This window comes from Felis catus, chromosome X, assembly GCF_018350175.1.
Source record: "Felis catus isolate Fca126 chromosome X, F.catus_Fca126_mat1.0, whole genome shotgun sequence".
In the NCBI taxonomy this organism is placed as follows: domain Eukaryota; kingdom Metazoa; phylum Chordata; class Mammalia; order Carnivora; family Felidae; genus Felis; species Felis catus.
Window position 1 is genome coordinate 62,829,729 of NC_058386.1, and position 15,879 is coordinate 62,845,607.

At 34.7% G+C, this 15,879-nt stretch overlaps 1 protein-coding gene across 10 annotated transcripts in view; it reads right to left on the reverse strand.

Moving 5' to 3' along the window:
• Positions 1 to 15,879, reverse strand: part of ATRX (ATRX chromatin remodeler) — a 312,306-nt gene that overhangs the window by 58,078 nt on the left and 238,349 nt on the right. For all 10 annotated transcript variants that reach the window (XM_045051014.1, XM_045051016.1, XM_045051015.1 and 7 more), the window contains one exon: positions 11,536 to 11,642. In XM_045051014.1, coding sequence (XP_044906949.1) covers positions 11,536 to 11,642 — 107 coding nt within the window. The remainder of the gene's footprint in view (positions 1 to 11,535; positions 11,643 to 15,879) is intronic.

A 15,879-nucleotide genomic window follows, 5' to 3' on the forward strand; every position in this document is an offset into this window, starting at 1 on the left:
ACCTAAGCAACCAATGCAGCTGTCTAAAAATAAAGATGCCATCTGCCTATAATTTGCAGAGAATGTTATTGTTTTGTTTCCTAAAAAGTAAAAAAATATATATTATATTTAAAATGAATAGAAGAATAGAAAATATTATCAATATTATCAACAGAATTGGAAAATTAAAATTAAAAACAACAAGCACTATAATGCAACAGTACTCAGGGTACCATCAAACAAAAAAAAAAAGAAAAATTTTTTCAAGAACTGGAACTAGAACAAAGAATCCTAAAATTTGTATGGAACCACAAAAGATGGCAAATAGCCAAAATAATCTTGAGAAAGAAGAACAAAACTGGAGATACCATGCTCCAACATCTCAAAGTATACTACAAAGCTACAGTAATCAAAATAGTCTGGTACTGGAACAAAAACAGACACATAAAACAATGGAACAAGGTAGAGAGCCCATAAATAAACCTACACGCATATGGTCAATGAATCTATGCCAAAGGAGGCAAGAATGTACGATGAGGGAAAAAAAGCCTCCTCAATAAATGGTACAGGGAAAGCCGGACAGCTACATGCAAAAGACTGAAACTGGACCACTATCATACACCATATACAAAAATAAATTCAAAATGTTTTAAACACTTAAATGTGAGGCCGGAAACAATAAAACTCTTAGAAGAAAACACAGGCAGTAAGCTCATTAACATTCGTCTTAGCAGTATTTTTTTTTTTGACCAGTCTCTTCAAGCATGAGCAGCAAAAGCTAAATTAAACAAATGGGATTATATACATAAACAAGTGGGATTATATCAAATTAGAAAGTTCTTGCACATTGAAGAAAACCATCAACAAAACAAAATGGCAATCTACAGAATGGGAGAAGAGATTTGCAAATCATGAACCAGTAAGGGGTTCAATTCCAAAATAAATAAAGAACTTACACAACTTAATACCAAAACACTCAACTTGATTTAAAAATAGAAGACTTGAACAGACATTTTTTTCAAAGACTACATAAAGATGGCCAACAGGCACATGAAAAGAGGCACAAAATCACTATGCATCAGTGAAGCCCAAATCAAAACCAAAATATCACCTCACACTGGTCAGATTGGCTACTATCAAAAAACAAAAAAACAAAAAAAAAAAAAAACAAATGCTGGTAACAATGCTGAAAAAAAGGGAACCATTACACAGTGTTGTGGGAATGTTAAATTGGTGCAGCCACTATGGAGATTCTTCAGAAAATTAAAAATAGAACTACCCTATGGTTTGGCATTCTACTTCTGGGTATTTTTCCAAAGAAAATGCAAACACCAATTCAAAGAGACCAGGGATGCCTGGGTGGCTCAGTCAGTTAAGCATCACACTCTTGATTTTGGCTCAGGGCAGGATCTCACTATTTGTGAGATTGAGCCACATCGGGCTCACACTCAAAGCCCAGAGCCTGCTTGGGATTCTCTCTCTCTCTCTTTTTCTCTCTGCCCCTCCCATGCTCACATGCACATGTACACTCTCTGTTTGAAATAAATTTTAAAACAAAAAACAGTAAAAACACAAAGAGATATATTCACTATGTTCACTGCAGCATGACTTACAATAGCTAAGACATGGAAGCAACCTAAATATGTGTATGCATGCACAATGGAGTATTACTCAGCCATAAAAAAGGATGAGATCTTGCCATTTGGTGACAACATGGATGGACCCAGATAGTATTATGCTAAGTGAAATAAGTCAGACAGAGAGGAAGACAAAAACCATATGATTTTACTTATATGTGAACTCTAACAAACAAAGAAATGGAAACAGACTCATGGATACAGGAAACAAACTGCTGGTTACCAGAATGGGGAGGGGATGGGGGATGGGCAAAAAATGTGAACAAAATTAAGAGATACAAACTTCTACCTATTAAATAAAGTCATGGTATATAACGTACAACATAAAGAATATAATCAACAGTATTGTAATAACTATGCAGTAAAAACATGGTAACTAGACATCATGGAGGTCATTTCATAATGCATAAAAAATATCAAATTATTATGACGTACACCTGAAACTAATAGGGTATTGTGTCAGTTATATGTAAAATTAAAGAAAGGCCACAATATATATAGCCTGCTTTTTCAAAATATTTCTTCATCAAAAATGTTTATATCTCAATAGCTGTTAAAAGAAAAATATGATTCCGATCATTCAAATAACTACACAATTATCTGAAGAAAAGATTTGAATAATAAACAGATTACTTTTTATTGGAAAGAAAACCTAAATAATTTTTATGTTATTGATAAGAAGTAACTGTCAATTTTAATATTCACATAAAGAAATAAGGATACTGTAAATAGTATTCATAATATACACTGTATTATTCTCAAATAGAAAAACAGTATACCCTTAAATTCAGTAATTTTATGTGTAAATTTAACCCAAAGAAAATTTTAAAAACCCACCCACTACTATCAAAGTACCCATGGTAGATTACCTGTAATAGTGAAAAATTGAGTACAATAATCCAAATGTATAATAATGGCAAAAGTTAAGTAAGTTATGATTTTTATTAGACAGATTACTGTAGAACTGAAAGTGATATATATAGTAACATCATGTACAAAGTAACATCCAAATGTTTGTGAAATGATCCGCAAAAAAAAAAAAAAAAACAAATTTAATTTATAGGAAGAGGAACTCTTGGTGTGACAGCATAAGGAGCTCCATGGACTTGCTTCCCAGCAAAAGAGGTGAAAATTAATTTTTTAAAATGGTGGTTATGGCTGCATGGTAATATGGGTATACTTAATGCCATAGAACAGTACACTTAAAAATGGTCAAAATGGTAAAATCCTTTTCCTCTTCCTATCTCTCTCCTCCCAATTTGGTTTTCCTTTTTTCTATTAATTGACTGAGTAGGGGAAATATGGTTAAGATAGACTAAGGAGCTATCTGAGATATCCTGAGGCAAACAGATTAGAAGACTCCTTAAATCACAGAAATACTGTTCCCTCAATTTCTTGGGCATTTAATTTATTTGTATTTAATATCTGTATTCACCATTAGACTATCAGCTCTTTCAGAAAGGGACTACAAGTGTGTTTCCTAAGATACTCATCAAATATATGTATATATGTCCACTAATTTTATTTTTTTAATATTTATTTATTCTTGAGAGAGACTGAGCACAAGTGGGAGAGGGGCAGAGAGAGAACGAGACACAGAATATGAAGCAGACTCTGGGCTCTGTATAGAGCCTGATACGGGGCTCGAACCCACAGACCACAAGATCATGACCTAAGTTAGTCAGACACCCAACCGACTGAGCCACCCAGGCACCCCTAATGTCCACTAATTTTAAATATAAATCTGTCTTATAGACTAAAAAATCATTACAGAGTTTTAATTTTCTTGTCCTGTATCTCTTACCAGTTTTTAAAAATTTGTATTTTTAACAAAACACAAACATAAATCAGAAAGATTTGGTGCAAAACAAACTAACCTCCTATTTTACCCAATCTCCACTAGGAGCTGGTGATGTATCTTCTTAAATTGTGGTAGAAAAAACAGACACCATAAAATTTACCATCGGTTGATTTTAAGTGTATAGTTCAGTAGTGTTAACGTATCTCCAGAACATTCTCATCTTGCAAAGCGAAACTCTATACACATTAAACAACTCCCCATTCTCCCTTCCCCATAGTAAGCCCATTCTACTTTCTGTCTCTGTGAATTTGACTACTGTAGACATCTGAAGTGGATGGAATTGCATAGTATTCATCTTTTTTTTGTGCTGGCTTATTTCATTTAATAACCTTAATGAACTCTGTCTCAGGGTTCATCCATATTATAGCATGTGACAAGATTTCCTTCCTTTTAAAAGCTGAGAAATATTCTACTGTGTGTTTATACCACATTTTGTTTATCCATCCACCTACCAATATACACTTGGATTGTTACTACCTTTTCATTATTGTGAATAATGTAGCTATGAATATTGGTGTACAAATATCTCAGAGACCACGCTATCAATTATTTTGGGTATATACCCAGAAGTGTTATTGTTGGGTCATATGATAATTTTAGTTTTAATTTCTTGAGGAAATTTTATACTATTTTCCACAGTGGCTGTATCATTTTACATTCCTACCAATAGTGCACAAATGTTTCAAAATCTCTACATCATTACCAACCCAGTATTTACTGATTTTTTTTTTTGAAGTTAGCTATTCCAATAGGTGTGAGGTTGTATCTCATTATGGTTTTGATTTACATTTCTCTAATGATTAGTGATGCTGGGCATATTTTCATGTGCTTGTAGGTCATTTGTATATTATCTTTAGAGAAATGTCTATTTGAATCTTTTGCCCATTTTTTAAAAATATAATTTGTCAGGTTGGCTAACATACAGTGTATACAGTGTGCTCTTGTTTTGGAGGTAGATTCCCGTGATTCATTGCTTACATACAACACCCAGTGCTCATCCCAACAAATGCCTTCCTCAATGCCCAACACCCATTTTCCCTCTCCCCTGACATCCCATCAACCCTCAGTTTGTTCTCTGTATTTAAGAGTCTCTTACGGGTTTGCCTCCCTCTCTGCTTGAAACTATTTTTCCCCTTCCCTTCCCCCATGATCTTCTGTTAAGTTTCTCAAATTCCACATATGAGTGAAAACATATGATATCTGTCCTTCTGTGACTGACTTATTTCACTTAGCATAACACCCTCCAGTTCCATCCACATTGTCGCAAATGGCAGGATTTCATTCTTTCTCAGTGCCAAGTAGTATCCCATTGTATATACAAACCACATCTTCTTTATCCATTCATCAGTTGATGGACATTTAGGCTCTTTCCACAATATGGCTATTGTTGAAACTGCTGCTATAAACATTGGGGTACTTGTGCCCCTATGAATCAGCACTCCTGTATCCCCTGTATAAATTCCTAGTAGTGCTATTGCTGGGTTGTAGGGTAGTTCTATTTTTTATTTTTTAAGGAACTTCCACACTGATTTCCAGAGTGGCTGCACCAGTTTGCATTCCCACCAACACTGCAAGAGGATTCCCATTTCTCCACACATCTTCACCAGCGGCTGTTGTTTCCTGAGTTGTTAATTTTAGCCACTCTGACCAGTGTGAGGTGGTATCTCAAAGTGGTTTTGATCTGTATCTCCCTGATGATGAGTGATGTTGAGCATCTTTTCAAGTGTCTGTTTCTTTTGCCCATTTTTTGAATTAGATTATCTGTTTATTGTGGAATTGTAGTTCTTTATGTATTCTGGATATTAACCCCTTAAATGATATATGAGTTGCAAATGTTTTCTCCTGTACTGTAGGTTGCCTTTTTACTCTGACAAAATGTTAAATTTTATGTTATGTATATTTTACAATAATGCTATTGATAATGATGATAAAAACTACCCACAAGAAAAGCCTAGGTCCAGATAGCTTCACTACTGAATTCTGGCAAACATTTTATTTTTATTTTTTTTCAATATATGAAATTTATTGTCAAATTGGTTTCCATACAACACCCAGTGCTCATCCCAAAAGGTGCCCTCCTCAATACCCATCACCCACCCTCCCCTCCTTCCTACCCCCCATCAACCCTCAGTTTGTTCTCAGTTTTTAACAGTCTCTTATGCTTTGGCTCTCTCCCACTCTAACCTCTTTTTTTTTTTCCTTTCCCTCCCCCATGGGTTTCTGTTAAGTTTCTCAGGATCCACATAAGAGTGAAAACATATGGTATCTGTCTTTCTCTGTATGGCTTATTTCACTTAGCATCACACTCTCCAGTTCCATCCACGTTGCTACAAAGGGCCATATTTCATTCTTTCTCATTTCTGGCAAACATTTTAAAAAGAACTAACATCAATTCTTCCCAAACTCTTTCATTTTTTTTCAAACTCTTTCAAAAAACAGGAAAAGGAATACTTCCCAATTCATTAAAATGAGGGCAGTATTAGCCTCATACCAAAACCAAACAGTAAAAGAACACAAAACTGAAAACTAGTATCTCTTATGAACAAGGATGCACAAATCCTCAACAAAATATTAGAAAACAGAATCCAGCAACATATAGCGAATTATATACCATGACCAAAAGGGATTTATCCCAGGCATGCAAGGTTGGTTTACTATCTGACATTCAAAGTAATGTACCATATCAAAAGAATTTTAAAAACCCATATGATAATCTCAGTAGATGCAGAGAAATCATTTGACAATATCTAACACCATTCATGATAAAAAAATTACAAAACTGGAAATAGAAAGGAACTTCCTCAGCTTCTATGAAAAAACTACAACACTATACTAATGGTGAAAGATCAGATGCTCTCTCCCCCAAGATTAAGAACAAGAAAAGGGCATCTGCTCTTGTCACTCAACACTGTACTAAGAGGTATAACCACGGAAATTGGTCAAGAAAAAGAAATAGAAGTAATCCACATTGGAAAGGAAAATATAAATTATCTTTATTTGCAAATAATATGATCTTGTATATGGAAAACCCTTTTTCCACTTAAAAACTATTAGGACTAATAATTGAATTAATATGTAAAACTGAATTTTTTAAAAACATTTGCAAGACACAATCCAAAATTATTATTAAAAACAAAATTCCATTTAAATTACCATCAAAAAGAATAAAATAAGTAGGAATAAATTAACACACAACATGAAAAATGTATGTACTAAAAACTACAAAACACTTGTGAAAGAAAATTAAAGACTTAAATAAATTCTAAAACATCCTAGTTCATGGATCAGAAGACTGAATACTGTTAAGATGGCAATGCTTCCTAAAATGAAATAAAGATTCAACGTAATCCCTATCATAATCCCAGTTAGAATCCTAATCAGAATCCCTGTGCTGACTTCTCTGTAGAAATTTACAAACTGATTTGAAAATTCATATGGAATTGCCAGGGACCCAGAATAGCCTAAACAATCTTGAAGAAGAACAAAACAGGATGATTCACTTTCCAAACTTACTTTCAAAGCAAAGATAATCAAGACAGTATGTTACTGGCATAAGGACTGATATAGATTAGTGGAATAGAACTAAGAATCAAGAAATAAGCCTACGGGTCTATGACCAGCTGATTTTCAACAAGGGTGCCAAGACCATTAAACAGGGAAAGAATAGTCCTTTCAAGAAATAGTGCAAGGATAACTGAATAGCCACAGCAAAAGACTGAAGTTGGACCTTTACTTCGCATCCTATATAGAAATTTGGACCTTAACTTCACATTATATATAGAAATCAACTCAAAATGGATCAAAAACCTAAATATAAGAGCAAAAGCTATACAATTCTTTGAAAGAAACATAGGGATAAATCTTCATGAACATATCTGGCAATGGTTTTTTAGATATAACACCAACAGCACAAGTAACAAAAGAAAATACAGATCTCCTGGACTTCATCAAAAAGAATAACTTGTGTCCATCAAAAAATACTATCAAGAAAGTGAGGGGCACCTGGGTGGCTCAGTCAGTTAAATGTCTGACTTCAGCTCAGATCATGATCTCGCAGTTCATGGGTTTGAGCCCTGCATCTGGCTCTGTGCTGACAGTTCAGAGCCTGGAGCCTGCTTCAGATTCTGTGTCTCCCTCTCTCACTGCCCCTCTCCCCCTCTCTCTCAAAAAAAAATGAATAAACACTAAAATTTTTTAAAAAAGAAAGTGAAATGACAACCCACAGAACAAGAGAAAATATTTGTGAATCATATATTTAATAAGAGCTTCATATGCAGAAAATATAAAACAAACCTCCTAAAACTTAACTCAATGACAAATAACTAAATTCAAAAATGGGCAAAGGACCTCAATAAACATTTCTCCAAAGATACAAATAGTCAATAAAAACATGAAAAGATGTTCAACATTATGAGTCATTAGAGAAACACAAATCAAAATCACAATGAGATACCACTTCATAGCCACTAGGATGGCTTTACAAGCTGGCCTTATTTTATTGTGATATTTCTCACATACTGTTTTTTCACAAATTGAAGGTTTGTGGCAACCCTGTGTCAAGCAAGTCTATTGGTACATTTGCGCACTCTGTGTCTCTGTGTCACATTTTGGAAATTCTAGCAATATTTCAAACTTTTTCATTATCATATTCGTTATGGTGACCTGTGTTCAGTAAAATCTGATGTTACTATTGTAACTATTTTGAGGTACAACAAATTACACCCACTGAAGACAGAGAACTTCACTAATATGTGTTGTGTATGTTCTGACTGTTCCACCAACTGGCCAATCCCCCACATTTCTCCCTCTCCTCAGACCTTCCTATTTCCTGAGACACAATAATAATGAAATTGGGCCAATTAATAACCCTACACTTGGCCTCTAGGTGTTCAAGTAAAAGGAGGAGTCATATGTTTCTCACTTTAAGTCAAAAGCTAGAAATGATTAAGCTTAATGAGGAAGGCATGTTGACAGATGCGATGGGCCTAAAGCTAGGCCTCTTCTGCCAGTTAGCCAAGTTGTAAATGCAAAGGAAAAGTTCTCCAAGGAAATTAAAAGTGCTACTCCAGTGAACACATGAATGTTTAAAGAAGCAAAACAGTCTTATTGCTGATGTGGAAAAAGTTTTAGTGGTCTGGATAGAAAATCAAATCAGTCATAACATTTCATTAGGCCAAAATCTAATCCAGAGCAAGGCCCTAACTCTCTCCAGTTCTATGAAAGCCAAGAGAGGTGAAGAAGCTGCAAAATAAAAGTTTAAAGCAAGCAGAGGTTGACTCGTGAGATATAAAGAAAGTGGTCTCCATAACACAAAAGTGCAAGGTGAAGCAACAAGTGCTGATGTAAAAGCTGTTGCAGGTTATCCAGAAGATCTAGCTAAAATAATTAGTAAAGGTGGCTATACTAAACAATATATTTTCAATGTAGACAAAACAGCCTTCTATTACAAGATGATGTCATCTCTGACTTTCATAGCTAGAGAGAAGTCAATGCCTGGCTTCAAAACTCAAAGAACAGACTGACTCTCTTCTTAGGGGCTAATTCAGCTGGTAACTTTAAGTTGAAGCTAATACTCATTTACTATTCTGAAAATCCAGGGCCTCTGAAGAATTAAGCTAAATCTACACTGCCTGTGCTCTATAAAGGGAACAATAAGGCCTGGATGACGGCACATCTGTTTTTGACCTGGTTTACTAAGTATTGTAAGTCCACTGTTGAGGCCTACTGCTCAGGAAAAAAAAGGCTTCTTTCAAAATACTACTGCTCATTGACCATGCACCTCATCAGCCAAGAAGTCTTATGAAAATGAACACAAGATTAATGTTGTTTTCATGATCTGCTAACACACCATTTATTCTGCAGCCCATAGATGAAAGAGTAATTTAAACATTCGAGTTTTATGATTTAAGAAATACATTTTGTAAGGCTGTAGCCTCAAAATAAATTGAAAACCTTCTGGAAAGCATTCACCATTCTAGGTGCTATTAAGAACATTTGTGGGGGCACGTGGGTGACTCAGTCAGTTAAGCATCCAACTTGATTTCAGTTCAGGTGATGATCTCACAGTTCATGGGTTCAGACCCACATTGGGTTCTGCACTGATGGTGCAGAACCTGCTTGGGATTCTCTCTCTCCCTCTCTCTTTGCTCCTCCCCTGCTTGCATGCACACACTCTCTCTCTTTCAAAATAAAAAATAATAAAAAAGAACATTTGTGATTCATGGGAAGAGGTCAAAATATCGACATTTGGAAGAAGTTGAATCCAACCCTCATAGATGAATTTTAGAGGTTCAAGATTTCACTGGAAGAAATAACTTCAGATGTGATTGAAATAGCAAGACAACTGGAATTAGAAGTGAAGCCTGAGGGGTGCCTGGGTGGCTCAGTCGGTTAAGCATCCAACTCTTGGTTTCAGCTCAGGTCATAATCTCACACTTTAGTGGGTTTGATCCCTACATTGGGCTCCACCCTGGCAGCACAGAGCCTGCTAGGGATTTTCTGTCTCCCTCTCTACCCCTCCCCCACTCACACTGTCTCTGTCTTAAAATAAATAAACTTAAAAAAGTTTTTTGAAAAAAAAAAAAGAGAAGTGAAGCCTGAAGATAGGACTGAATTGTTGCAATGTCAAGATAAAACTTGAACAGATGAGGATTTGCCTCCTACAGATGAGAAAAAGAAGTGGTTTCTTGAGGTGGAATTTACTTCTGGTGAAGATGCTCTGAAGATCACTGAAATGACAACAAATGATCCAAAATGTTATATAAACTTATTTGATAAAGCAGCAGCAGGGTTTGAGAAGACTGAATCCAATTTTGAAAGGAATTCTATTGGGGGCAAAATGTTACCAAACAGCATTGCATGCTACACAGAAACTGTTCATGTAAAAAGTCAATCAATGCAGCAAACTTCACTGCTGTCTTATTTTTTTAATGATTATTCATTTTTTTGAGAGAGAGCGTGAGTGGGGGAGGGGCAGAGAGAGAGAGAGGGAGACAAAGAATCCAAAGCAGGCTCCAGGCTTTTTTGCAGTGGTCTGGAACCAAACCCTCAATATCCCTGAGGTATGCTTGTAATAAAACAAAGCAAAGCAAAGCAAAGCAAAACAAAACAGAAGATAACTATTGGTGAAGATGTGGAGAAACTGGAACCCTTGTACACTGCTTGTGGAAATGCAAAATAGTACAGCCAGTAAGGAAAACAGTTTGGTGGTTCCTCAGTAAGTTAAACATAAAATTACCACAATACCCAATAATTCCATTCCTAAGTATACAACCAAAAGAAGTGAAAACAGATGCTTAAATACTTGAATACAAATATTTATCATAGCACTGTTCACAACAGTCAAAAGGTGAAAACAACCCAGATATATATGAATGAATAAATGGATAATCAAAATGTGGGTATTATCCATACAATGGAATATTAGGTCTTTATTACCTAATGAATACAATATTGACACATGCTACAACATGGAATAACCCTGAAACACACTATATGAAAAAAAACCAGTCACAAAAAAACACATATTATATGAATCCCTTTATATGAAAGTTTCAGAACAGGTTAATCTATAGAAACAGGAAAGTAGATTGATGAGTGACTGCTTAAGGTTTGAAGAGGTGGAAGGCACGGGTAGGAGGGTAACAGCTAAAGGGTACAGGGTTTCTTTGGTGGCGATTAAAATGGTTGAAAGTTGTGGTGATGGTTGCACAACTCCATGAATATACTAAAAACGAATAAACTGTTCACTTAAAATGGTTGAACTGCATGATATGTGAATTATATCTCAATAAAGCTCTTTACAAAAACAAAAAAAACAAAAAATCTTATTTTATGTTACAATTCCAACAGTTAAGACCATATTTACCTACATAAGGACAAGAAGAATGTGCAGAAAAAATGAATACATTAAAGTTGTGTGTCTGGGTAGTATTTTTTTCTTTTATTGTTAAAATGCTTGTAAAATACATTTAAATGAAGGTTTCAAAAATTATAATACAGTGCTCGCTTCGGCAACACATATACAAAAATTATAATTCAGAAATGTTTGTAACTTACCTTTATAAATAAGAGGTTTATCTTTATCTTCTGTCTTTTCCCTACTAGCCAATTCAAGAAAATCTTCAATCAAGTCCAGAGATATGAGAGACTGGCTGAAAACAAGGCTAAAAAAATGGAGAGCGTTCATGAATTAGAATATTCACATAGTAAAGATATCACTTCTTCCCAAATTGGTCTACAAATTCAACACAATTCTAATCAAAACTATAGTATGACTTTTGAGAAATTAACAAGCTGATTCTAAAGTTTATATGAGAATGCTGAGCACACACAGTACCCAAAACAACTTTGAAAAAGTTGGAGGCCTAATTCTACGTGATTTCTACGTTTACAAAGCTTAAGTAATCAGAATGTAGTGCTGATTAAGGGACAAGCACAAATCAATGGAACAGAATATAGGGTCCAGATATAGAAAGCCACACAATATAGTTAGCTAAATGGTTTTTTACAAAGAGCAGAGGCAATTCAGTGGAAAAAGGATAATTTTTTCAACAATGATCTTGGCAAAATTCAACATCCATATGCAAAAAAAAAAAAAAAAAAAAAAAAAAAAAAAAAAAAAGCATTTTGGCCTAAATCTCACACTTTATACAAAAAATAATTCAAGATGCAGCATAAATCTAAATTTAAAATGTTAAACTGTAGAATGTTTAAAAAACACAATTAAGAAAATTCGTGTAACTTGGCGTTAGACAAACAATTCTTAGAACACCAAAAGTATGATCTACAGGAAAAAAGCTGATAAACAGGATTTCAGCAAAATTTAAAACTTTTATTGTATAAAAGACACTACTTAGTGAATATGATAAAAAAGTCTTATTAAAAGTATTTGAGTAATTTTAGACTTATACAAATTCTAAAACACTTTGTTATTCCATTTCAAATATGTCTGCAGATTCCTGATTCTCCATCCCAATAGTTTTCTAACTCCTGATTTTAGCCATGAAAATGGCTCATGCGGTATTAAATATAATAAATAATTTCAATATAATTACTATATAGTGATTCAACACTTCTATACAACACCTGATGCTCATCACAAGTACACTCTTTAATCCCCATCACCTGTTGAACCTGAAACTACAATTACATTGTATGTTAACTAACTGGGACTTAAATAAAAAAAATATACACACACACACACACACATAAAATCAGGGTGCCTTGGGGTAGAAGAAGGTAAAAGTGTCACTGGCCCCTTAGCCTTTGCTCTAGGTCACCAACTTTCAAGGGCTCTGAGAAACAGTTTGAAAATCACTACTCTCATCTATCCCTTTGGTGAGAAGTGGACATAATTATACACAGGAAATGAAAAAAAAATCTAGAAAGAGAATGAAGGAAGGCTCATTCTATCCCTTACATATGCAAACAAAGTAGGTTAGTATATAAGGAACTAGACATCTGTCCAAGCAGTTTGGTTTTGATTGATTCTGAAAGCTGTACTATAAGAGAATGATGCTTTTATGACTCCAGAAGATCCTTCAACACTCAATGCTGGACGTCTTCAGATTTAGTAGAACTAAAAAGAACAACTCAAGTTATGAAACAGCTGTTGGAGTTAACAACATATGCACTGGCTATTGTATGACTTCCTAAACTCTGCATGCACTATGGAAGTCTAATGTCTCCTAGTTGGTACTCCTGGTATACTGGTAAGGAAATGAATTTATTCCCAATACTAAGTGTAAATGACCAACGGCCTTGATCCCTCAGTAGGTTGATTATCTTTCCCAGAATCAAAATCTTTACTGAATCACTTCTTTCTGAGCTACAGATTAAGTTTCTTGCAATTCCTATAACTAGGAAACTTATTCTTAGAAATACCAATTATTTATTTAATTGGAATTAATCTGGAATTTGGGTTACTATTCTGGAAAAAGGTTGACTTGAGTCAGCATTAAGACCGGTTCTGGGAACCACTGAGCTCAGAAAAACCTCACTATGAAAAAGGTGGTATTATTAGGATTAAGTGGCTACATACTAATGGTTATCTCTGTTAACTTTTTCTAGTTGCAGATAACATGAAAAACTACTGCCCGGATTGGTAATAATTTTCATACTTGTATAAACTACCTTGGCTTTATCTATTAGTGACTCCTATGAAAATATAAAATCAATACAAATCAAATTCATACATATAGAAAAAATCTGGAAAATTAAAATTTAATCAAATTTTAATATTTAAATGACAGAAAACAAGTTAGAAGGGTTGGACTGAAACCAGTAGTGTACTGGAATTAGCTATAGCTAGCTTGGAACAGGAAAGTAGATTGTTAGCATTTCTTCCCACCACTGACATCATGATGATAGCTTAAAATTGAACATGGCAGTATTTGACTATGAAAATCAGCAAATGTTATAAATTAGAGCTTTTCTTTCTTGCTTCATTTCCTTTTGTGCTATTATTTTTCTGAAGAGTCAGTTGTTAAACATTTATCAACACACCATTGGCTAAAATCACTGGAATTCATTTATCTTTTGCCCCATGAAATATCAAGTTTACACTTGGGTCAAAAGATCAACTGCACAAATAGAGAATAGAAAAATCTGATTTAACAGCAGTTCTTCTTTAAAAAATAAACGAGAGGGGCGCCTGGGTGGCGCAGTCGGTTAAGCGTCCGACTTCAGCCAGGTCACGATCTCGCGGTCCGTGAGTTCGAGCCCCGCATCGGGCTCTGGGCTGATGGCTCAGAGCCTGGAGCTTGTTTCCGATTCTGTGTCTCCCTCTCTCTCTGCCCCTCTCCCATTCATGCTCTGTCTCTCTCTGTCCCAAAAATAAATAAACGTTGAAAAAAAAAATAAAAATAAAAAAAAATAAACGAGAGTCTCAGTTGACCATGAGTTCAATATGAACCAACAGTGTTACTTAGATGTTGGAAAACCTCTCTATTGGACCGCATGGATGAACTATAGGGCCCAGAATAAACAAGAACCTGCTTTACTATAACTCTGTGTTAATAAAAACTCAGTTGAAGTGTTTTGTTTGCTGTGATCACATTTTGAGATGGCTGCTAAAAAACTGAAGTATGTTTAAAACCTATGAAATTAGGCCATACAAAGAATAGATCAATGCAGAGAAAAAAAAAAAAAAGCTAAAAGTGACAAGAGAGATGAACCCATCATTATCTGAAAAAGGAGACAATTAAAACAGTACTACTGATGTCTGCAACCTGCATTGGAAGGCACCAGGAGAATAAGATGGATAGATAAATAGATATGTAATAAAGACAGTACAATGAAATATAGAATATAGTATAGATGCTAGGTGATAGGTATATGGGGGTATTCACTGTAAAATTCTTTCTCTTTTTATGTTTGAAAACTTCCATAAGGAAATGTTGGACAAATAAAGAATAGTGGTAATCACAGTTAAGGAAATGCATAGTTTTATAGTATTAGCACTGATAATGTCTATCAGTTGGGCTTATAACTAAAAAAATATCACTATAAGAGTGTAAAAAAAGCAAAAAGATATGTTCAATTTTAAAGCACAAGGAAAATGTATAGGGATAAAGTACAAACTAAAGATAAGGATACAATTTCTAAAAATTTGAAATATTCAACTATAGGTAGCCTTCTGAAATGGCAAATGTTCTACTATAGGAGAGGCTACGAGAACATCATGATGAAAATGGTGGAAGAGATTCTTGCACTGCCTAGGAAATTAAAAGACCACTAAAATCCCTTCCATATTCTTAAAATTCTTGTATGGTACCCAAATAAAAATTAATTTTAAACTACAGAAGTTGATAGCAGAAAAGAGCAAAGCATGTCAGAGCAATCATTTCTCCTGACTTCTTAGGAATGCTGAATTCAAATATCCACTTTTTACTTGCATCTTCTATGGATATCTAATAGGGCTCTCAAACTTAACATAGCCAGAACAGACTTCTTTACAATGTCTAATAAACGTAGTTCTTCCCTATTCTCCATTTTAGTAAGTAGCACCAGAATTCACCAGCCTCCTGGTCTGGAAGCCTAGGAGTCATTTTTGACTACTCTTTCATTCTTATTGCCCTGAATTTAATGTACTAAATCCTGTTATTTCTATTCCAAAACATGTCCTTTACCTCCAATACTGTCACTCCATTCATCACATATCTGAACCACTTGTTTCTGTGTAAATAAAGTCGTAATATACAACAAAAATAAATTTTATCGAGTAATTACTAAGTGCAAGATATAGTAAGTTAATAAAAATAATAAAACAGTCTGTGTCTTCAAACAACTCACTATCCAGTGAAAAGACATACAAGTATATTAGAATGCATTAACATTAGGGTTGCCTGGGTGGCTCAGTCAGTTGAGCGACCGACTTCAGATCAGGTCATGATCTCACGG